We start from the raw sequence: 24,243 nt of genomic DNA on the forward strand, positions 1-24,243 counted from the left end.
ATCATTCCTTTTCAATCAGAATAGAGCTGGAAGGGACCTTGGAGGTCTTCTAGTCCAATCCCCTGCTCAAGCAGGAGACACTGTACAATTTGAGGCAAGTGATTCTCCAGTTTCTTCTTTAAAAACCTCCAGGGTTGAAGCGGCCACAACTTCCGAAGGCAAGCCATTTTTTCTTTGGCAATTCCTAAAAATCCTGTTTCATTTGTTCACTTAGCCCTACCGCGAACACCTGCAGGAACCCTTCCCTCAAGATCTTATTTAAACTTATTTTTTCTTTTTTCTTTTTTTAGGCCAAAGAATTTGAAAGAGTACAATGAATTTTGTAACGTAAAAATGGTGACAGTTCATAAAGATTACTAGATGCAAATAGAAGTACACATTATTTCCACAGCAAGGAAGATGAAGCAGGAGTGGTTCAATTGATTATTTAAAGAGGAAAATATGTTCTTATTTGGATATCACTTCCGGAATTCGTGTTTGTGAAGAAGAAGAAAAAATGAAACTTTGATCTTGGTTTTGTTGAGTTGAAAGATTTGGTGTTATAGAAATGGCTAGTTATATATTAATGTGTAAAAGCAAAAAAAGTTGTGTTATCTTGTATTGTGCTGGGAAGAGTTGGAAGTCAATGCCCCCTTTTCTTTCTTTTTCTCTTCCCCCTTGTATCTCTCACCCCCTTTTCCCCATCCCCCTTCCCACCCTCAATTTCCTTTCGTATTTTATATTTTATAGAACAAAATAAAAAGGACAAAGGACAAAAAAAAGAGATCTTATTCAAACCCATTTTTGTTGTTGTTGTTGTTGTTGTTGAGGCATAATTGATTAGCTCATCACTTTGCAAAGCACCCCCCCCCCAAATGGACTCAGCTGAAGTTTAAGCGATGGGCAAAGGCATCCATCGCCTGCTTTTTTACCAGGGCATTTCCATCTATGGGGACAGAAGTTAATGATAAAATCGTTCTCTGCCAATCTCTCTCTCTCTCTCTCTACATACACACACACGCTCTCTCTCTTTGCTGCTTGATGTCAGAGCCGAACAAAGTATGAGGGGGTATATAAGAGCAGCATTGTCTGCCAGCCAGAAAGATAGCAACAAAGACTATTGGATTAGAAGAACCTGTCCTTATCTGCTGTTACAGGGACCTTCGCTTAACCCTCCAGGTAAATCTCAAAATATGGGAATATTTTGTTTTTCTTGTAACTCTTCAGAAAGATAATGCAAAGGTAAACAGGAGAGGACCTGATGCACAAAGCAAACGCTTTCCAGCCAGACGGCTAGGAGATCTCCTCCTGTTTTTAATTTTCTTTCGGGTAAATTCATAAACTCGGATAGGAACATGGAAAAGGTTAAAAACTGGGGTTGGATTGGTCTCAGGTGAGCCACCTCACCGAATCCCCATCATAGCTTTTAGCTAGCAAGGTCTGTCATTCGGCACGAAAAGAATCTTGGAAAATTGTTAGTGGGGTGCATGTGTTTCTGTTTGTAATTTGTTAACTTGGCTTTCTTAAAATTCTTCTTTCTCCCGTCTTTTCATTCGAAAGCAGCCGAAAGAGAAATGTGCAGTCTTAAGGGACCCTTTCTTTTCATCATCTTGTCTCTTACTTTAAACTCCCTGGAAGCAACACCAGTCGAGAGGTCAGTGACTTTAAAGCTTATACCTTTCCTGTTCTTCCTCCTCCTCCTCCTTCCTCTTCCTCTTTCCTTAAGAAACCACACTTTTGTGTAGCATTGCCCGAACCATTATTTAACCACGCTGATGCCAAAGGTGGGATAAAGAACCCAAAGGGGATAAAGAAGTGGATAAAAAAGTAGAGGCTTATGAAGGAGAGATATCCAACCTAGAAATATGGAGAAATTTCCTGACAGTGAGAACAATGTTATCTGTGGAATGACTTGCCTTCAGAAGTTGTGGGTGCTTCTCCATCATTGGAGGTTTTCAAGAAGAGACTGGACAGCAATTGTTCAAAATGGTAGAGGGTTCCCTGCTTGAAAAAGACCTCCAAAGTACCTTCCAACTCCTATTCTATGCTATGCTATGCTATGCTATGCTATGCTATGCTATGCTAATCTATTCTACCCTACCCTACCCTACCTTACCCTACCCTATCCTATCCTATCCTATCCTATCCTATCTAGAAAGGGAAATTTGCTGTTTATTCTCATTTAAAGGCTACTTTATTTGGCTTTATCTTATGGGACATCCAACCGACAATTGTATCTCTGATGGTGAGATGCAACTCATGAGAACTTATGCTTTTTAATGACATTTACTGGACAGAAAAGGTGCCCCCCAAACTCATGGGGTTTTATTACAGACTGACCCAGTTGTTCCATAATATCTTTAATGGATAGGCATCCTACTCTCTGAGCTATAGATTCACAGATAACAAAACCCTCCCCTTTTTCTAAGATGTTAACGTTTTTCTATGTATTATTAGGTTTTTTAAAAAGTAGGCTTTAAAGCAAAATTTCAGGACCAAATGGATGCTCCTAAAATTGAATTACCCTTTTAAGTTGATTCTACTTTAACTATATCCTTGATGGAGATGGACAGTCTAAAAATATGAAGAAAGATAGATAGATAGATAGATAGATAGATAGATAGATAGATAGATAGATAGATAGATAGATAGATAGATAGATAGATAGATAGATAGATAGATAAGATAGATAGATGATGGATAGACAGACAGATAGACAGACAGACAAGATAATAGATAGATAGATAGATAGATAGATAGATAGATAGATAGATAGATAGATAGATAGATAGATAGATAGATGATAGAGAGACAGACAGACAGACAGACTGATCTCTTAAAGGTTATTCTGTCCTACAAGGAATGGCAATGTATACTTTTTGATGTTTTACTGGCCGCAATATTTCTTCCTTTAACTTTATATATTGAATGCTTACCAGTATTTCTGCCTTCACTGCTATCTTGCTCTATAAAAAGGCTATTGCATTTATTAAGAAGACTTTAATGTCTTTAAACCCATACAAACATGTGCCCGCAATGTCTCATTTCTCCTTTCATCTGAATGAGAATCTAAACTGTTCCCACAGCCATTTTAAACAAATAAAAAAGGAGGAATGGTTAGAGATGGACTCAAAATTAAAAAAAAAGGTGTGGGAGGAGTTGTTAAAGATGGTATCGTATTTGTAAACAGGTAAGATATCAGGAAAGTCATCCATACTGGCTTTAGATTTTTGACCCAGGTTTATTTTGAGGAGAAAGTCTCCATTAATCTTGAGAAGATTAAAACAAAGCATTTGTTCTTATACTAAAACATTCCCTACCCAGAGTTTTTAAATCATCAGTAAACGTGCTGAAGGGCTTGGAAATTTCCAAATAACCCCACACTTATTCCCATGTGAGAGTCCTACCTTTCGAAAAAAGTCAAAATAGTCACATTTTGTTACTCACATATAGTTCAGCTTAAAAAGGTATTTGGAATGATCAATAGGTATATAATAGAGATAACCTTTAAAGACTCTTGATCTCTACTAACTTTGATTATTTTAGGTAAATTTAGTTAATCATAGTGGATAAAAAAAATAGATTCTGACTGTATCAGAAGATGGTAGCATAAAATAAATGTTTAAGCGAATATAAATGAAAATTATTCATACTGAACCCCTTTGGATTTCAGAAAGATCTCTCAAGGCTGAGAACATCTTTATTCTGAATCATGGGGAAAAAAAACATTAAGTATAAACCAAGACAGGACACACTGCGTTTAATTATTGTAGATCCCTTAAATCCTAGATAAACATGATGGGAGTTGAATTTGATCTAATAGGTCCCTGATTTCCCATCCTGATTTAAATATTACATAGATACTGTAGATGAATTCCATAACAGATTCCTGGCTTTTCAAAACTGTGTATGGACTTAAACTGTATAAATCAAGAACCTTTTCAAAGTTATATGCAAACCATTTCTTGCTTTATTACCTTTTTGTATTTCTTTGATTTATACCCCATCTTTCTTTCCCTTCCTTCCTTCCTTCCGTCCTTCCTTCCTTCCTTCCTTCCCTCCCTCCCTCCCTCCCTCTTTCTTTCTTTCTTTCTTTCCTTCCTTCCTCTTTCTTTCTTTCTTTCTTCCTTCCTTCCTTCCTTCCTTCCTTCCTTCCTTCCTTCCTTCCTTTCTTCTTCTTTCTTCCTTCCTCTTTCTTTCTTTCTTCCTTCCTCTTTCTTTCTTTCTTTCTCTTTCTTTCTTTCTTTCTTTCTTTCTCTTTCTTTCTTTCTTTCTTTCTTAAGATATTCAAGGTAGGGTGGAAACAGAAGGAAAATAGTTTCTGCTGGGTTTTGTTAAATAAGGATACATGTTGTCATCTCTGTATTAATGCCAGAACATAATCGTGGCACTTATAGGATTGATGTCACAGCATACATCAACATTTCGGTATCACTTCACTTTGTTACACCTGGAGAATGGAAACTGACGGTTTCCAGATCACAAATCTTCCCTCCTGCTCAGCAGTTAAATGAAATTAATGCATTTTTGGAGTGCACTATTATTTTTGCACCAAACAGGACTCGGAAGTTCTTTAAACTGGGTGACTTTTGAAGTGGGGAACTCTGATTCCCAGAATTCTCAGCAATGGCTATATTGGCCGGGGAATTCTGGGAGATAAAATCCATCCATGGAAGGTACGCAGGTTAGGGCTGGCAGCTGTCCTGTTTTAAACTTTTCAAGTGGAAAGATCATTTTTGTCTCTCATCCAGGGTTCATTTTAGGGTATCTATTTAGGAATTTGACAGCCAGAATTCTCAGAATAGAATCACCAGTTTTTTCTTAACAACCAAAAATTTATTTATTTATTTATTTTATTTTATTTATTTGTCACAACAGTATATATAAGCATAACCATGAAATAACTATACAATATATAAGCATATATATAAGCATAAGTATGTAATACTTAAAAATTGTCCAGCTTTAAGACTTAGAAAGAAACAGCGTGGTTTTTTTCTTAATCAGGGGAAGAGATGGGAGAAAGAAATGATGGCATTAAACCAGGGGTGAAATCCAGCAGGTTCTGACAGGTTCTGGAAAACTGGTAGCGGAAATTTTGAGTAGTTTGGAGAACCAGCAAATACCACCTCTGGCTGGCCCCAGAGTAGGGTGCGAATGAGATTTTGCAATATCCTTCCTCTGCCACACCCACCAAGCCACACCCACAGAACCGGTAGTAAAAAAAATTGGATTTCACCGCTGCATTAAACTACAGCGGGTATAAAGGGAAAACTAAATCTTCATGATGACAGAAGGCAATCTTCCCAGGTTTTATAGTCCTACATCCCCCACACCCCAATTTTTCTCTATTTCTAGTGAAGCCCAAATATCTCTCTCTGCAAATTTTCTAGCTTTTTAATTTTAAAATGTTTTGCTCTAGGTAGATGATTGAAAGACAGGAATAAAGATACAGACAGCACAATGTTCTGGTTGTATTTACATAACAGGCTTAACCTGGAGGTTGAATTGGTTTGGGCAACCCCTTGAATCCTGAAAAAGGGCTGGTGCCATTTGCACATGGATGCAGAGGCAATATAGATGCACCTAATAGGGGTTTCTTTCTGTAATTCTCTCTCTTTTTCTTTCTCTCTCTTTGTCTCTGTCTCTGTCTCTCTCTCATCTCTCTCTTCCCCCCTACTCTCTGTGTACACATACGTACATTCATACATCATACATACACACACACACTATTAGCCAGTTTGATCCAGTGGTTAAGGCACCAGGCTAGAAACCAGGTGACTGAGAGTTCTAGTCCAGAGGTGGTATTCAGCAGATCCTGACCAGTTCTGGAGAACCAGTAGCGGAAATTTTGAGTAGTTTGGAGAACTGGTAAATACTGTCTCTGACTGGCCCTGCCTCCATCTATTCTCTGCCTCCCGAGTCCCAGCTGATCAGGAGGAAATGGGAATTTTGCAGTAACCTTCCTGTGCCACGCCCACCAAGCCACACCACGCCCACCAAGCCACACCCACAGAACCGGTAGTAAAAAAAATTGGATTTCACCGCTGCATTAAACTACAGCGGGTATAAAGAGAAAACTAAATCTTCATGATGACAGAAGGCAATCTTCCCAGGTTTTATAGTCCTACATCCCCCACACCCCAATTTTTCTCTATTTCTAGTGAAGCCCAAATATCTCTCTCTGCAAATTTTCTAGCTTTTTAATTTTAAAATGTTTTGCTCTAGGTAGATGATTGAAAGACAGGAATAAAGATACAGACAGCACAATGTTCTGGTTGTATTTACATAACAGGCTTAATCTGGAGGTTGAATTGGTTTGGGCAACCCCTTGAATCCTGAAAAGGGGCTGGTGCCATTTGCACATGGATGCAGAGGCAATATAGATGCACCTAATAGGGGTTTCTTTCTGTAATTCTCTCTCTTTTTCTTTCTCTCTCTTTGTCTCTGTCTCTGTCTCTCTCTCTCATCTCTCTCTTCCCCCCCCCTCTCTGTGTATACATACGTACGTTCATACATCATACACACACACACACACACACACTATTAGCCAGTTTGATCCAGTGGTTAAGGCACCAGGCTAGAAACCAGGAGACTGAGAGTTCTAGTCCAGAGGTGGTATTCAGCAGGTCCTGACCAGTTCTGGAGAACCGGTAGCGGAAATTTTGAGTAGTTTGGAGAACTGGTAAATACTGTCTCTGACTGGCCCTGCCTCCATCTATTCTCTGCCTCCCGAGTCCCAGCTGATCAGGAGGAAATGGGAATTTTGCAGTAACCTTCCTGTGCCACGCCCACCAAGCCACACCACGCCCACCAAGCCACACCCACAGAACCGGTAGTAAAAAAAAATGAATCTCACCACTGTTCTAGTCCTCCCTTAGGCATGAAAGCTGGCTGGGTGAGTTTGGATTAGTCACTCTCTCTCAGCCCAACCCACCTCACAGGATTGTGGTTTTGGGGAAAATAAGAGGAGGAAGGAGTATTAGGTATGTTTATTTAAAAAAAAATACCCTAGTTTAAAAAAAAGACATGGATCAAATGGAGCGAGTCCAAAGATGGTTTACCGAGATAGTGGAAGGACTGGAAACTCAAGTCTTATAAGGAACAGTTAAAAGACCTAGAGATTTCAGCTTGCATAAGAGAAGGTTGAAAAGAGACATAATAGCTGTCTTCAGCTGTCACATTGTGAAGAAAGACTTTGCATTCATTCTCAGTTGCTCCACAGGGTAAGACCAGAACTAATGGGATGAAACTTCCAAGGATGAAGAAACAGATTAGACATTAGGAAGAACTTCTTGACAACACAAAGATGTGGAGACTCTAGAAAGAGTGCAGAGAAGAGCAACAAAAATGATTAAGGGACTGGAGGCTAAAACATATAAAGAACAGTTGCAGGAATTGGGTATGTCTAGTTTAATGAAAAGAAGGACTAGGGGAGACATGATAGCAGTACTCCAATATCTCAGGGGCTGCTACAAAGAAGAGAGAGTCAAGTTATTCTCCAAAACACCTGAAGGCAGGACAAGAGGCAATGGATGGAAACTAATCAAGGAGAGAAGCAACCTGGAACTAAGGAGAAATTTCCTGACAGTGAGAACAATTAATAAGTGGAGCAACTTGCCAGCACAAGTTGTGAATGTTCCAACACTGGAAGTTTTTAAGAAGAGGTTGGATAACCATTTGTCTAAAGTGGTGTAGGGTTTCCTGCCTAAGCAGGGGGTTGGACTAGAAGACCTCCAAGGTCCCTTCCAACTCTGTTATTCTATTATTGTTCTAGTTAAGAGCTACCAATTACGGCATGGGAAGTGGTTCCTTCCCTTTCAAATAGAGGCTGAATCGGGGTTTCAATGAATCCTGCAGTGTCCAGTGGACTGGACTTGATGATATCCCTCCCAACACTGATTCTGTAATTTTATGATGGCAATTTCCCCCAAATCAAAGACAGCATGTCGGTCATTATTAGTTGCTCCAGAACAACAGAAGGAATGATGTATGTCCTTACTTGACTTACTTGAGAGCTTTTGAGGACTACTTAATCGTGGGTCATCATGGAAAGCAGAATGCTGATGAATTAGACTGTCCTAGCAAGGCTGTGATATTCTTAGGAATTATGAAGCCTGAGAATACATAGGGACAATTGTAATAGGTTTTATATCATGCCTCCAACCACAGTTTCATGCACAAAGAATAATGCATGCATTGCAAACTTCTGGCATGCCGAAGTGACATTTATATCACTTCAATGCCAACTAGAATGCAACAATATGTACCATTAGTGTAATTATGTCACAAATTACGCAGGTGACATAACTTGTTAAATCATTCTGTCACCCAGCTGTGGAATATGCTTTCTATTAATAGCCCAATGGCTTGTGCGAACCTTGCATAATACTCAGGACAAGTCCTTCAATTTTGTGACCCAGAAAAAGCTTTGATTTATTGAAAGTTTATGTGGAGATTCTCTATCACCCAAAAGTGCTTTTCCAAAAGGCAGCTGGCCTTTCTTGTTTATTTTTTATTTTAATTGAAAGTTGTGGTTTGACTGGCAAGTCCCATGCTCATTTATTAGAACAACTCTCAACAACTCTGGGTGGGCAAGAAGGAGTTTGAACAGAGCCTGAGAAATCTGTAGATAGATTTTTACCAACCACAGGAAAATAGACAATAGCAGGTGACTGTCGTTCTAATACTTCTCATGCTATCAGCAAGCTCTCTAAATAGCCTGTAAAAGCTCATCTGAAGCTAAACATTGAGTCATTGTTGCCTCTTAATGACTTAATGATAGTATAATTTCCCCTTTTTGGCTATATCCTGAAGGTGATGCTTTGAAAAAAAAAATCACATCTAGGCTCTTTTGTACGTTCACCTGCTTTCATGATTAACACAGATCGGTTTATTTATAGCAACTTCCACACACCTGTGAGTTTCTGTGCTGGTTGGGTCTATAGCACCCATGAAATTTCATCGGTCTGATGTTTGTTCTAACTAGGAATTCAAAACGTTACACTCCTAACACAACTGGAACACACCAGTTTGAGAAAGGTGTTCAAGGGATGTCTTCTCATGTCTTCTGCTCTGATCGATGAACCTTGAAAACACAAGAACCGTGTTTACATTCAATGAGCTATTTCAAAATGTCTGCTCTGAAACCTCCCTAAGCCTTGAATAGGTCTCTCCGATGAAATTCTGCATGATCTAAAGCAGGGGTCTCCAACCTTGGCAACTTTAAGACTTCTGGACTTCAACTCCCAGAATTCCAGAATTGCCAGCTTTGCTGGCTGAGGAATTCTGGGAGTTGAAGTCCACAAGTCTTAAAGTTGCCAGGGTTGGAGACCTCTGATCTAAAGAAATGTCCATGTAAGAGATGAGCAGGCTGAACCCAAGGGAGGGATCAAGTGTGCCATCAGTTTGGAATCCCTTTGAATCCACAAGAGATCTAAGTTCAGCCCACTTTGAATTCCATTGACTCTTATTTACTGCCAATTTATCTTGACTGTTAGTAGTTCAGATTCTTGTAGTGAGCTAGCATGGATTAAACAGGCAACCCTCACGTTATGACCACAATTTAGCCCAACATTTATGTTGCTAAGTGAAACATTTGTTAAGTGAATTTTGTCCGGTTTTATGAGTTTTGGTATAGGGTTTCCTGGACTAGAAGACCTCCAAGTCCCTTCCAACTCTGTTATTATTAGACTATTGTGTGAATCTGCTTCCTGAATGTGTGTACCTGTAAGAAGGGGCCTGGGGAAATGAGATAAGATGTGACTTGGTCCTTCGTGAGGATAATTCCAACCCTCACACGCTTGTATGTGACATTGTGACGCCAATACAAAAGGGGGGACCTCACTTGGCTGTGGATTAATTGTGGGATTATTGTGGTTGGGAAGAGGCACCTATGCTTCAGAGCATCCAATTGCATTATTTTTATATATCCTCTTGCACATTTTGTGCCAGTCTCCCCATCTTCCTTGTTCTTTCTGAATCAAGACTGATTTTTCATTTTAGACTATAAATAATGGCTGGACTCAATCAGCATTTGGAAGGGGCCACCTCCTCCAGATATATATTATATAACTCCTTTGGACAGATATCATTCCCTCAAAAATCACTCTTAATCAGGCGTGGGCTTCAAAAATTTTAGCAAAGGGTTCTCTGCCTGGTTGCTGGGTGGGCGTGGCCATGGTGGGCGTGGCCTAGTTGGCCTCCTGCACCATGATGGGGGGGCATTTTTACTCTTCCCGGCTTTTCTTGAGCTTCCAGGAGGGTAAAAACAGCCTCCCCAGGCTCCAGCCTTCCTGAACTTCCGGTAGGCCCATTTTTCACTCTCCCTGAGCCTTCATGCGTGCCCTGCACTTAGCTGCATCCAAAACAGGTCGCATGGCGACTCCTGGTAGGGGCGGGGCGGGATGGGCAGAGCCAGCCAGGAGTGAGATTTGGGGGTTCTCTGAACTGCACAGAATCTTAATGTTCTGTCCCCCCTCGCCTCCGTCCGAGCGATGGCTTAATTAGCTAGCACTATCAGCTCTGGCAGCAAACTAGCAAGCGCCTGCCAAGTGACTCTGTTATCTCCCTTGATGCCGATGAATCACCCAGGAACAAACAATACTTCAGCTCTAGTTAAGCAGTTGATTTGCCTGCTACGAAGAGGCATAGCAGCCCTCACTGGTTTTATATCCTGTGGGGCATGGCTCCATACTCAGCACTTCCTAGGCCTGCCCCACCCCTGCTTCTGTTGTTCCTGCCTCTCCTGCCTACGAAACCTAGGGTCCAGCCAGGCCTGATTGCCATCAGCTGGGTCTGGAGGCGTGGCCTGGGGGGAGAAAGAGTCAGGGGACGGAGGCCTCATTATCTCCTCCACCTGGCCTGCCTCTGGCTCCTGGAGCTGAGCCACGGAAGCCGGTGCTCCAGAGGTAAGTCCTGATGGCCCTTCTCCCTCACTTTCTCCTGAACCCCTGCAAATCCCCAGCAGCCCACCCCTACCCTTAACATAGCAATGTAAGCTCTAGATTTGAGTTATACCTCTTTTATGTGCGTCTCCTGGTACTATTTTTTTTTTAACTCTTCACATGAACAGTTATTTTTCCCAAGTGGGCTATGCTATATACTCCATGAGACCAATGATCCTAGTTGGAACTACGAATTAGGCGGCCTCATAAACTAACTACAACTCATTTAGTGTGGATTGGCACCATGCATTAAGCCCCAGTACAGTGGCTAGTCTGTGGTGAACAAACCAAGGTTTATATTTAAGAAACAAGAGAACTTTTTAAATAGGGCCGTGGGTGGCTCAGGCTGTAAGACAGCCTGTTATTAAACACAGCTGCTTGCAATTACTGCAGGCTCGAGTCCCACCAGGCCCAAGGTTGACTCAGCCTTCCATCCTTTATAAGGTAGGTAAAATGAGGACCCAGATTGTTGGGAGCAATAAGTTGACTTTGTATATAAATATACAAATAGGATGAGACTATTGCCCTACACAATGTAAGCCGCCCTGAGTCTTCGGAGAAGGGCGGGATATAAATGTAAATTAAAAAAAAATTGCAATGTAACAGAAACTTGGACGATAGCCTGCGTCCTTTATCCAAAGCCCAGTGCCTTCTTCCATTTAAACCTGCAGAACACCTTCTAAAATGGGAAACTTTTAACATTCTGAAGGGGAATAAAAATTTAGCACTGTAGCTGAGTACGAAAAAGGAATGATTTGCGTACAGGTGGTCCTTGGCTTATGACCACAATTGAGCCGCAAATTTTCATTGCTAAGCAAGCCAGTTTTAAGTGAGTTTTGACCCATTGCACGACCTTTCTTGCCACAGTTGCTAAGTGAATCACTACAGTTGTTAAGTTAGCAACACGGCTGCTAAGTGAATCTGGCTTCCCCACTGACTTTGTTTGTCAGAAGGTCGCAAAAGGGGATCACGTGACCCAGGGATACTGCAACCGTCACAAATACAAGCCAGTTGCCAAGTGTCTGAACTTTGATCACGTGACCATGGGGATGCCGCACTGTTGTAACTTTGAACAGTCACTAAACGAACGGTTGTAAATCAAGGATTATATGTACTCGGCGATGCTAATTTTTTGAGTCTCCTCATTTTGCTGAGGGTCAAAAGGGTGGGATGGGGGATCGATCGGCAAATCAAGTAGTACAATCTATATTTTTGTGTTTTTGTGAGCCTTATGCTAATTGAGAATCCTGAAAATTGAAATCCCAACACTTTCAGCACTCCCCAGATTAAAGATGACTGTTTTTTAGATGCTGAATAAAACTGTGATTGTAGATTTTAATCAAACCTACAAAGGAAACCGGTGGGTTTTTTTTCTGATACACTGAGAAAGGTTGTTTTCTATATTAATTACGACTCTTAAATCCAGGTCTTTCACCCTGGTCTGCTATCAAAACTCCTTCGATAAAACACTTCGTTTAATTCAAACAATGTCTGCCCGAGATGAAACTCGCTTCTGATTTCAAGAATTTTCACATATCTCCATTGTGTAAATAAAAATTTATCACCCACCAACGTGAATAAGATTGGTCCGGTCTGGAACGAGGTAGGCAGCCTTCATTTAGCTTCAATACGACTGTGATATTGGCTTCACGAATTGAGTTTCATAATTTGCTCACCTCTTCCCCTTCGCAAAGAAAATCAGCAAGGTGATCCGAGAGCTTCTATCATCCTGATGGGATTCCATCGAACTCCTGAGACCTTTCTACACCTTTTACCATTGTGCTGCCTCTACAGCTATATAGCATCCTTTGGAAGATTGCTCCCACGGGTAATTTTCAAGAGATGATTGGTCTATCAAGTACCTTAACAGAAAAATAAGGCAATCTTATTCTTTGGTGGCATGGAGAACTCGCTAATTCAGCTCTGCCTGTTGGATTTCAGGGCCAATTTATACCTGGAGAAAAATGAGACTAGATTTTCACAATGTAAGATGTATTCGCTTTATTGATAAAACATTTTACACATTGGGGAAGTTTTCTTATCAATCAGATCTAGAAGGAAGTTTTGGATCTGTGGTATCTGTAAAGTGCAGAAACTCTGCCTCGTAGTAGGCTGCTCATTTGCTATTGATTAAGAAGACCATAGTAATTACTTTTTTAGAAGTAAACCTAGAGTTCTCTCTATAGCTAACTAGATCTGCCCATTCAAAATAGTCCATTCTGATCTACTTCCCAAAATACCTCCTCAAATTCTGCAAGCAGACGGATTCAAGGTTGACTCGGCCTTCCATCCTTCTGAGGTGGGTAAAATGAGGACCCAGATTGTTGGGGACAATATGCTGACTTTGTAAACCGCTGAGAGAGGGCTGTAAAGCACTGCGAAGCGGTATATATATCTATATGCTATTGCTGTTGCTAAATGCCTTCAAGGAGAATTAGAAGAGCCATAGGTGATGTGACTTTCATCCAGGGAGTTTACACTCTTGAAACCTGCAAAATTCCCCCCCCTCCCAAATATTGATAAGAATGAATATAAAGCATTTATTCAAAGCATATTCAAGAGCCGAGGTGGCGCAGTGGTTAGAGTGCAGCACTGCAGGCTACTTGAGCTGACTGTTAGCTGCAGTTCAGCAGTTCAAATCTCACTGGCTCACGGTTGACTCAGCCTTCCATCCTTCCGAGGTGAGTAAAATGAGGACCCAGATTGTTGGGGGCAAGATGCTGACTCTGTAAACCGCTTAAAGAGGGCTGTAAAAGCACTGTGAAGTGGTATATAAGTCTAAGTGCTATTGCTATTGCTATACACTTACCTGTTGTGTGTTGTAAAATGGCTATGGAAGGTGATCATCTTGGTGTGTGTGTGTTTGTGTCTCTCTCTCTGTTTGCTTTTATTTAGCATTTATCGGCTTGTTTGTTCAATTTATTTGTTTTTAACTCGCAACAGCCACCATCTGGACAAACGGAGGTGCAACACCGCCACGTGTGTGACACAACGCTTGGCAGATTTCCTGGTCCGGTCCAGCAATACCATCGGGACCATCTACTCGCCTACCAATGTAGGGTCCAACACTTACGGGAAGAGGAGCAGAGAACTTCCCAATTATCTACAGCTTTAAGAAGGCAGGATGGCACAACGGTTGCGGCTCTCGCTAGAAATTGCTCTTCCTGTCTCTGGGTCTCATGTTATAAAATCCTGGTCCTCTCAGTTTTCCATTCGTTCCGTTTCAGCCAGGCCGATATTTTGGCCACAGGCTTGAAAAAAATGGGTTGTCTGGTCACACTGCTTTGATCACTGGCTACCTACCTGCTTATATCTCACAGTGCCTTGTTTTCCCCTGTGTATATTTGATGGATGTGATTTCCATGGATTTATCACACTGCTTTGCTGGGAAATGATCTGCCAAGTGGGGGGGGGTGTCCCTGCTATGTCTGTTGTCGACATTCTTGTGAAATCCCTTTGTTAAAATAAAAAAAACCAAAAAAAAGAAGAAGATGGGGCGGGGGGGGAGGAAAGATTAATAAATCTCATAAAATCCATGCCACATGAAATCAGAATGGGCTGCAAGTATGTTTTTTTTTCTTTCTTTTTAATTAAAATGTTTAAAAAGACAAAGTGTGAGAGATGTGTGTCTTCGGAATATTATCTGATGGGCAGGGAGTCAACCTGACCCATGCCAGCTCATATATAAAATATGATGCATTTATTGATAGATCTACATCTTGCGTTTCAACCAGGTGATATACAGGATATACGGTGTGTGTGTGTGTGTGTGTGTGTGTGTGTGTGTTGAAAGTGCTGAACTAGGATGGGGAAAACCTAGATTCTGGTCTTTCCTCAACCATGTGGGATTCTGGGTCAGTCATTCGTGTTCAGCCAATAAGTTATTGTGATGTTGTGGTATTGCATTGGACTAGGAATAGGTACCAACATTTTCTTAAAAATTTCCAGTGTTGGAGCATTTACAACTTCTGCAGGCAAGTTGTTCCACCGATTAATTGTTCTAACTGTCAGGAAATTTCTCCTTAGTTCTAGGTTGCTTCTCTCCTTGATCAGTTTCCACCCATGGCTTCTTATTCTACCCTCAGGTGCATTAGAGAACAGTTTGACTCCCTGTTCTCTGTGGCAACCCCTGAGATATTAGAACACTGCTATCATGTCTCCCCTAGTCCTTCTTTTCATTAAACTAGGTACCAAGTTCCTGCAACCGTTCTTCATATGTTTTAGCCTCCAGTCCTCTAATCATCTTTATTGCTCTTCTCTGTACTCTTTCTAGAGTCTCAACATCTTTTTTACATCGTGGCGACCAAAACTGAATGCAATAGTCCAAGTGTAGCCTTACCAAGGCATTATAAAGTGGTATTAACACTTCACATGATCTTGATTCTATCCCTCTGTTTATGCAGCCCAGAACTGTGTCGGCTTTTTTGGCAGCTGCTGCACACTGCTGGCTCATATCTAAATGGTTGTCCACATAAAAAGATGTTGAGACTCTAGAGGTGCAGAGAGAAGCAACTAAGATGATTAAGTGCCTGGAGAGTAAAATATATAAAGAACAGTTGCAGGAATTGGGTATGTTTAGTCTAGGGAAAAGAAGGACTGGGGGGGGGGGTGACATAATAGCAGTGTTCCAATATTTAAGGGGCTGACATAAAGACGAGGGGGTCAGCCCCTTTTCCAAACCACTAGAAGGCAAGAAACAATGGATGGAAAGTAATCAACGAGAGAAGCAAGCTAGAACTAAGGAGAAACTTCCTAACAGTGAGAACAATTAACCAGTGGAACGGCTTGCTTTCAGAAATTGTGGGAGCTCCATCACTGGAGGCTTTTAAGAAGAAACTGGACAGCCACTTGTCTGGAATGCTATAGGGCCGTGATGGGGAACATTTGGCACACGTGCCACAGGTGGCATGTGGAGCCATATCTGTGGGCACATGAGCGTTGCTCTAGCTCAGCTCCAGCATGCATGTGTGTGTCGGCCAGCTGATTTTTGGGCAACCGGAAGTTGGGAAAACAGCTGTTTCCATTCTCTGGAGGGCCTCCTGGGGGGGGGGGGAAGGCCGTTTTCCAGAAAGCCTCTGGAGAGCAAAAAATGGGCCTTCCGGTCCCACCGGAAGTTAGGAAATGGGCCGTTTCCGGCCTCTGGAGGACCTCAGGGAGGGGGAAGGCTGTTTTCATCCTCCCCAGGCTGCAAGAAAGGCTCTGGAGCCTAGGGAGGATGAAAAACAGGCCTACCGGACCCACCGTGCCATCGCGCACCAAAAGTGAGAGGAGCGGGGGGGGGGTTGCATGTGCATGCACGGGGGCAGGGCACATTAAATTATGGGTGTCAGCACATGTGCGTGCGACACCACCACCCCCTGCGCTCCCCCCACTTTTGGCACACAACGGCAAAAAGGTTAGCCATCACTGCTATAGGGTTTCCTGTTTGAGCAGGGGGTTGGAGTAGAACAGGGGTCTCCAACCTTGGTCCCTTTAAGACTTGTGGACTTCAACTCCCAGAGTCCCTCAGCCAGCAAAGCTGGCTGAGGAACTCTAGGAGTTGAAGTCCACAAGTCTTAAAGGGACCAAGGTTGGAGACCCCTGGAGTAGAAGACCTCCAAAGTTCTTCCAACTCTGTTATTCTTTTATTTCTGTTAACCCTTCCAGCCCTGTGATTCTGATTCATCATTATTTAGTGATCAGTTATATTCCTCCTGGCTATAAAGCAGGCAAAATACAGTATATGCACAATAACTGGAGAACACAATTTAGAAAATCATGAAATGAGAAAGAGGGAGGAGGCGAGAATCAATTTAATATAGCTGAAAATTCCAAAGCCAAATTTAAAATCCCTGAACTGAGACATATTCATAAAAGGTAAAAATTATGCCATTTTGCAGTGAACACGTTTCCTACAAAAATGACTTCCCTTTAAAAGGACTCAAATAAAAATGAGAAAGTAGGTGCCATATTGGGAAAGCAAGGTAATAAAGGTAAAAGGGATACTAAAATTTTGGGAAAGGAAAATTCTTTGCACGATGAGTGAAGGAAACCAAACCAAAAAAAACAACTGTTTTTTGCTCTTAGACAGAATCCAACTCTTGCTTCCACATTAGCAAATAAGTAAATAACTACAGACATAGCAAGAGAAAAGCATCTTAGAATATCTGGAATTAAAATATCAGCTTTGTGACAGACCAGGAGCTTGGATAAATTCATAGACATGCTTTACTAACAAAAGCTTTAAACTTTCCTACAAATATTTCCAACCTGTTGGAAATGAATTCAGCCAACAAGCATGGTGCAATGAAAACAAAGAGACTTTATTAAAAGAAAATTAAAAGAGTTATATATTAAATTAATTAATATTAATATTAATTAATATTAATATTAATAAATTAAAAGAGTTGTATATATTATATTAAAAGAGTTCTCCGCTCCTCTGTAAACAACAAAATGCCTTATACCTCCAGACTTGAAATCCTGGGATTAGAAAATTTAGAACTCCGCCGACTCCGACATGACCTATGTTTAACACTCAGAATCATCTATTGCAATGTCCTTCCTGTTAAAGACTACTTCAGCTTCAATCGCAATAACATAAGAGCAAACAATAGATTTAAACTTAATGTTAACCGCTTCAACCTTGATTGCAGAAAATATGACTTTTGTAACAGAGTTGTTAACGCTTGGAACACACTACCTGACTCTGTGGTCTCTTCTCAAACTCCCAAAAGCTTTAACCAAAAACTGTCTACCATTGACCTCACCCCATTCCTCAGAGGACTATAAGGGGCATGTAAAAGTGCACAAAAGCGCCTACCGTTCCTGTCCTATTGTTTTCTTTCATTATATGTGCTTGTATATAATGTTGTGACAAAAATAAATAAATAAATAAAAACAATAAAAGCAATTTTGCAAAATAGGGTGCTATCCCAGCAGATCTCAACCAAGGAGTTTGAGCCAGGAAGCCACACCTGAAATTTCAAAAGCATTACATTTTATAGTTCCCTATCCGGACGCCCCACCTCCCATGCCCATCCTACATGGGACCCAGTGACCGATCCCCACTAATCCGCTACACTTTCAGAGACAACATCATCTCTTTCTCTAATTTCATGTTCATTAACACCTCCCTATAACTACCCATAAAATATTTTGCAAGCATGGCTCTTCCTTATCTCTACTGCCTTGGCATTAAGGAATTTCCCTTTAGCTGGGCCTCAAAGAAAGAAGATTTATTCTAACACAACGTTGTTACCTTTTCAGCATGTCTTTTCTCCACTATCTTAAAGCAGAATAATGTCTAACAAATTTAACAGAGTAACAGAACTGGAAGGAACCCTGAAGGTCATTCAGTCCAACCCCCTGCCCGAGCAAAATCGAATCTCCGCTTAAATGCATTTATAACCATACTATTTTATTTTTGAATTTTCTCATATCCTACAAACCTTTCCTTATAAAACATGGCCCTGTTCGACTGCTATGTTGTTCATTTTTGCTGTTGAATAAATTCTACCTCTGTTTCAAGGAAGTGCCCTGAGTGGAGACAATAACCTGGTCCTTAACACCAATAAGACCAAAGACCTTATAGAAGGAATAGATCAGACATCCAGCCCTTGGTTATCAATGGAGACCAAGTGGAACAAGTGGCTAGTTTTAAGTTTCTGGGTGTTATCTTAAAAGAGGACCTGACCTGGGGCGCTCACATCGCAGCACTGGTCAAAAGGGCCCAGCAGAGATTATACTACCTGAGACGTCTCAGGAAACAACAACTGAAAGGAAAACTGCTAGTAGCCTTCTACCACTGCACCATAGAGCGTATCTTAACTTATTGCACCTGTGTATGGTTTGCCAATTGCACAGTGGCAGATAGGACAGGACTCCAGAGGGTTAACGTCATTGCCCAGAGGATCATTGGTTGGAGCATTATAGCTCCCACTGCCTTAAGAAAGTTCAAAACATTCTTAAAGATCCATCTCATCCTGGATCTCACCCTTTTTTTTTTGAACTATTACCATCTGGCAGACGGTACAGGACAATAAAGACAAGGACAAATAGGTTGAAAAACAGCTTCTATCCCAGAGCAGTAACTATATTGAATTCTACTGTATAGTGCAATATTAATACAATATCAGGGATTTTCAATCCAATTATATGGAATGTGAAGGATGTGTGTTTTTGTTTTATTTATTTTTTTAATGTATAATGTACACTGAAGATGGCATTTAATTTTGTTGTACGAGGTGCAATCGCAATAAACTAAACTAAACTTATTGACTCCACTCATAAAAAAAGGCATTTTCTTCTAACACTACAAATGGGTGTACTACCAGTAGCAAAGTAAAAAAAAAATTACTCCACTAGTTGTTTCCGACTCTAGGGGGCAGTGGATTTTTACTCCACTACTTTTTTCTGACTCCATTTCAAGGCCATTGAGACAACACTGTCCTGAGACATTTCCATGGTCATGTGGCCCTCAAGACATCACGGAGTGCTGTTACCTTCCCATCTTAGTGGTACCTATTTATCTACTTGCATTTGCATCCTTTCAAACTGCTTGGCAGGCTGGGGCGGGAATGGGAGCTCACCCCATCACACGGCTCTCAGGTTTCCAACCTGAGCTGCCGGCTTTCCAGCTGACAAGCACAGCATCTTAACCGCTGAGCCACCCTGCACTATCAAGGATAGAATGGAACATACACAAAGTGATCTGTATTAGACTATCAAGGCTTGTGCTCCCTCATAGCCTGTGAAGAATGCAATGAAAAATATTTCCCATTGCCCCTCTTCACTCAGATCCTTGAAAATAAAAGCACGTGAAAAGCTTTCATGATTTTTTTCATTCTCAGCCAACCTCTGATTTTGCTCAGTTCTCAGTTTTTGCTCCGTTCTCTGATTGGGCAATCTTGGGGTTCTGGTCAAAGACAGTGTATTTTTTGAAAGCCAGAATCCTTGTAAAATGAAATTATCGAATAGTATATTTTAGGGAGGTGTTTTCTCAATCTTGGTACCTTTAAGATATATGGACTTCAACTCCCAGAATTCCCCAGCCAGCCATACTGGCTGGGGAATTCTGGGAGTTGAAGTCCATACATCTTAAAGGTGCCAAGGTGGAGAAATATTATTTTATGGACTCTAGTCAAAGCCTTCTTAGATCATCTGTTTAGATTTCCAAGGACAATAGTAGTCTCTGTCACACCCATCTGAGCTGAACAGATCTCTTTTAGTCCAAAGAGAATGGCAAACCGGATCTTCGAGGCCGCAAAACTCACATTATTCTATTTCATGCACCCCTCACATCTGAACAATCTGCGTCTCGAAAGTCATTACCTCCTGCGTCGATCTCAAAAGCCGACAAAGGGGAACTCAAATCTCAGGGTGAGATAAATCGTTTTAAATGCTAATTGATGCACAACTTTTATTCCCTTTTTGAAATGCAAAAGGGTTGTCAAACAATAGCAGAGATTGAAATCATGCGGCTCAGGGGTGCTGGTTTGTGACACCATTGTGGGGTACCGCTGAACTATTTGGCGTTCTTGTATCCTGCTGAAATTCTTGAATTATAAATAAGAATTTCATTTTTTGCCCTCTTTTTGAGGCTAATTGTATGTTAATGGGTGTCTTTAAAAAAAGAAACAAAACACAACCTCCAGGTGATCTACTTCTGTGGTACTTATCTTCCAGAGTTCCATTCTCACTTTTCTAGATAACTTTATTTGCCTCCAAAATTTGCCTTTGGGTGATGGGAAATATATTGTATAGCACAGGTGTCAGCAACCTGAGGCTCCAGAGCCGCATGCGGCTCTTTGGGCCCTCTGCTCTGGTTCCCTGTCAGGCAATCCCACCACTGGCTGGCCCTGCCCCTCACCCTCCCCTCCCAGTCACTCCTCGTCTGGTCTGAGAAGGTAAGGGTGATGGCAGGGGAAGAAGAAGTGCCAGGGCAGAGATAGAGAGATACAGAGAGAGAGGGAGAGAGGGAGAGATGTGGGGGGAGAGAGAGAGAAGGAGGGAGGGGAGAGAGAGATATGTCAAAAGGATTTTGTGGTTCCTGGTGTTTTTTAACAACTGGTTCTCTGCCATAATGACCGGTTGGTTAGGCGTAGCTGGGGGAGGGGCGGTCATGTGACTGGTGGAAGTGAGTGCCCACCCAGGTTTTGTGGCTCCCGGTGTTTTCTTTTCTCTGGGAAAAGGGGCCAAATGGCTTTTTGAGTATTTAAGGTTGCAGACCCCTGGTATAGTAGGAAGTGATGGGGATATGTGTAAGACTTTGGTTCCAACTACAAGCTTGCTTACACAATCCTCTTTTGAGACTCAGTTTCTTTTTCTAGAATTCCAGTAATAGGTATCCTCTTCCCCTTTGAGGGATATGGACTCAAAGAATGAGATGTGTTGCAATTTGTTAGTTGCTGTGACCTGTCGGCCGCCAGCCCCTACCAGAAGCTGAATCAGATGAGGAGGAGGTGTGGGAGTCAGGGTCAGCATCAAGGCAACCTGAGACCTCCGAGCGGGAAAAGGGAATGGAGCTGGGAGAAAGCAAGAGACAGAGGCGGAGCCTGGGCTGTTCGTCAGCCCTCAGATGGATAATCAACAGCCTCTAGGTCTGATGAGGAAGAGGAGGAACAGCTGGATCCAGTGTCTGATGGGCGGATGCACAGAAGGCAGAGGAGAGGAGAGCAGTGGAAATCTGTGGGCTGATCCTTGGGACGGAAGAGCTACCACTGCTAGCGAAGCCCCACCATAGCTCTGGGGATAAAAGGCAGTGGGTGGAGATGAATAGATGTGGCAGACAACTATTCATCTTTTGGCCTGACGGACTTGTTAGCCTGCGTTGAGAAAGAAACTTTTTGACAGGGCTGCTGGAGCTCCTAATAAAGGAATCTTTGAGTTAACTTCAGAGAGTTTGTCGCGTTTGGGGAGCTGGATCAGGACATTAGTATTAACAGAACTGGATATTAAATAATATTATAATATATATATTATATATATAATATTATATTAATAATATTATTTATTATTATTAGAAAAGGGCGCCCAATGGCTTAGCAGTTAAAGACCCTGAGCTTGTCAACTGGAAAGCTGACAGTCTGGGTTCGAGACTCAAACTCTGATGAAGGGGGTGAGCTCCCATTACTTGCTCCAGCTCCTGCCCACCTAGCAGCTTGAAAGCTTGCAAATGCGAGTAGATAAATAGTTACCACTGTTGGAAGAAAAATCCGGTCCGGTTGGTAAGAAGGATTCTGTTTATTGATGAGCAGAAACAACCACAGCATGTAGTTCTGGGCCAGCTGAAAAAATGGGGTTGGCATAGGTGGGCTTTCATACATTCTTTGGGGTTTTGTATTTGAAATGCTCCAGGAGGTTGTGCAATGCAGAGAGCTTCGTGCAGTGGTGGGATTCAGCCAGTTCGTACCACTTCGGGAGAACCGGTTGTTAACTTTGTGAGCAATTTGGCAAACTGGTTATTGGAAGAAATCATTAGGGCAGAGAACCAATTGTTAAATTACTTGAATCCCACCACTGACTTCATGTCTTTTGCTATTCTAATGGTGGTGGGTTAATACTATTCTGTCCTAAAAATCCAGCCCTGTCCTTCTTAATCCCATCAACTGGAGCTGAAGGTGTTTTGTTTGTGAATAGATTGGCCCAGTCTTTCTTAATGGGCACAAAATATCCATCTCTAAAGACTTCAGGCATTTGCTGGAGGTTGTTGGGGCTGCTTTCTGCCTCTGTTTTTTCTCCATTTGGGAAAATATAATATTCTGCCTGTTTTAATTGTTTTTTCCAATGAAACTGGTCTATCAGGGCAACCTTGATAATCTGAATATCTGACCTCAAGTCTCTGCACTTGGCCTTTTCCCAGCCAATATTGCAAAAGAAATCCTTTGGGTTATTTTATTATTTCTGGTAATAATGGAGGAGACCTGGTGGCTTAGTAGTTAAACTGAAGTATTGTGGACAAACTCTGCCAACAGACTGGTGTTCGATCCAGATAGGGCTCAAGGTTGACTCAGCTTACTGTCCTTCCAGGTTGGTAAAATGAGGACCCATTTGTAGGACACAACGTGCAAGTAATGCTTCTACATTATGAACCACCCATAAACTGCTGTAAAGCACTATGGGACGGTATATAAATCTAAACGCTATTGCTTTTGCTATTGACAATAAAGACTAAGGAACTTAGATGCCCCTTTAAAAATTTAAAACTCTCTTTAAGGATCACAGTAAGCATCTCACAATAATTAATTTCGTCTCTCTCTCTCTCTCTCCGTCATCCCTTACCCACCACAAAATCCTAAAGAAGGCAAGTCAGAGCAGAAACTCGCTTGCTAAAGTTTGCAGAAAGAGCCATATGAGGTCACTAGGATGAAGAGAAGGCTTTGGCCAAGAAAAGGAGGAATTACAGAACTTCTAATAAAGACAGTCTTCTCTGCACCCTTTCCTCTTCTACCCCCACCCTGAAATTTCTGCTCCGCGTTCAGTTAGAGAGAAAACAAATTCCATTTTTCAATACCCAATTAAGCTGTGCCAGTTTGATTCTACTAAACGCCACCCAAGGTGATTCCAGCTGGATTAAAAAAGGCCCATAAATGTTCTGTCAATATTGGGCATAAATAAGATTTATTTCCGTGGGAGCTTCCTTGCTTTATGGGTAGCAAGATTGGATAATTCTAACAAATGCTATGTTTGCGGATTACTAAGAGATGAAATCAGTTTTCTGGCAGATTCAAGCATTCGTATGCACCTTGGCCTTTTTTGCCAACCTCTGTAATTTCCATCATCAGAATTACGTTCTTCAGGTGGGTAGATGGATATACAGATATATATCACAAAGACACTTCCTTCCTTCCCTCACTCTGTCATTACTCGCAAAAGTTGTTGACTGAGATGATTTGATATCCAAGAAGAGCAGGATGAGTTTTTAGCACCTGCACCGTGAGCTGCCATAATCTTTTGCATCCTCTCTAACTTTGTATTTAAACTTGGTTCTGAAAATAAATGGGGAGAGCTGTAATTTTTGTCTTCTGCTGGGTTACCCCCTTTTACAAGCAAATCACAGGCGATCTAGCCTTTATACATGAGAGGGAGATATCGTAGTTTGGCGAAATTTCCCTAAAGTAAAAACTCTGAAAAAATATTCCAGAGGCAGTCAACAGCAATTTTTATATTGGTTTCATGATAGCGTATTCTATGGGGTCTTTGGTGCTCCAGTCACCCAACTAGGTAATGTTAACAGTGCACTGATGATGTTACCTAGTTGGGTAATGAAACGTTTGCAAGAAAACAACCAAGCTCAGAGAGCACTCTGAAGAAGCTGAAGAAGCTTCTTGGATAAGAA

The 24,243-nt window shown here is 41.5% G+C and overlaps 1 protein-coding gene across 1 annotated transcript; it reads left to right on the top strand.

Annotated features, from left to right (window-relative positions):
• Positions 1–1,553: 1,553 nt before the first annotated feature.
• Positions 1,554–14,040, top strand: IAPP (islet amyloid polypeptide). The gene is made up of 3 exons (XM_058191692.1): positions 1,554–1,633; positions 2,168–2,212; positions 13,821–14,040. The coding sequence occupies exons 1-3, from the start codon at positions 1,554–1,556 to the stop codon at positions 14,038–14,040; spliced, it is 345 nt and encodes a 114-aa protein (XP_058047675.1).
• Positions 14,041–24,243: the final 10,203 nt, after the last annotated feature.

This window comes from Ahaetulla prasina, chromosome 7 (genome assembly GCF_028640845.1).
Source record: "Ahaetulla prasina isolate Xishuangbanna chromosome 7, ASM2864084v1, whole genome shotgun sequence".
NCBI classification, from domain to species: Eukaryota; Metazoa; Chordata; class Lepidosauria; order Squamata; family Colubridae; genus Ahaetulla; species Ahaetulla prasina.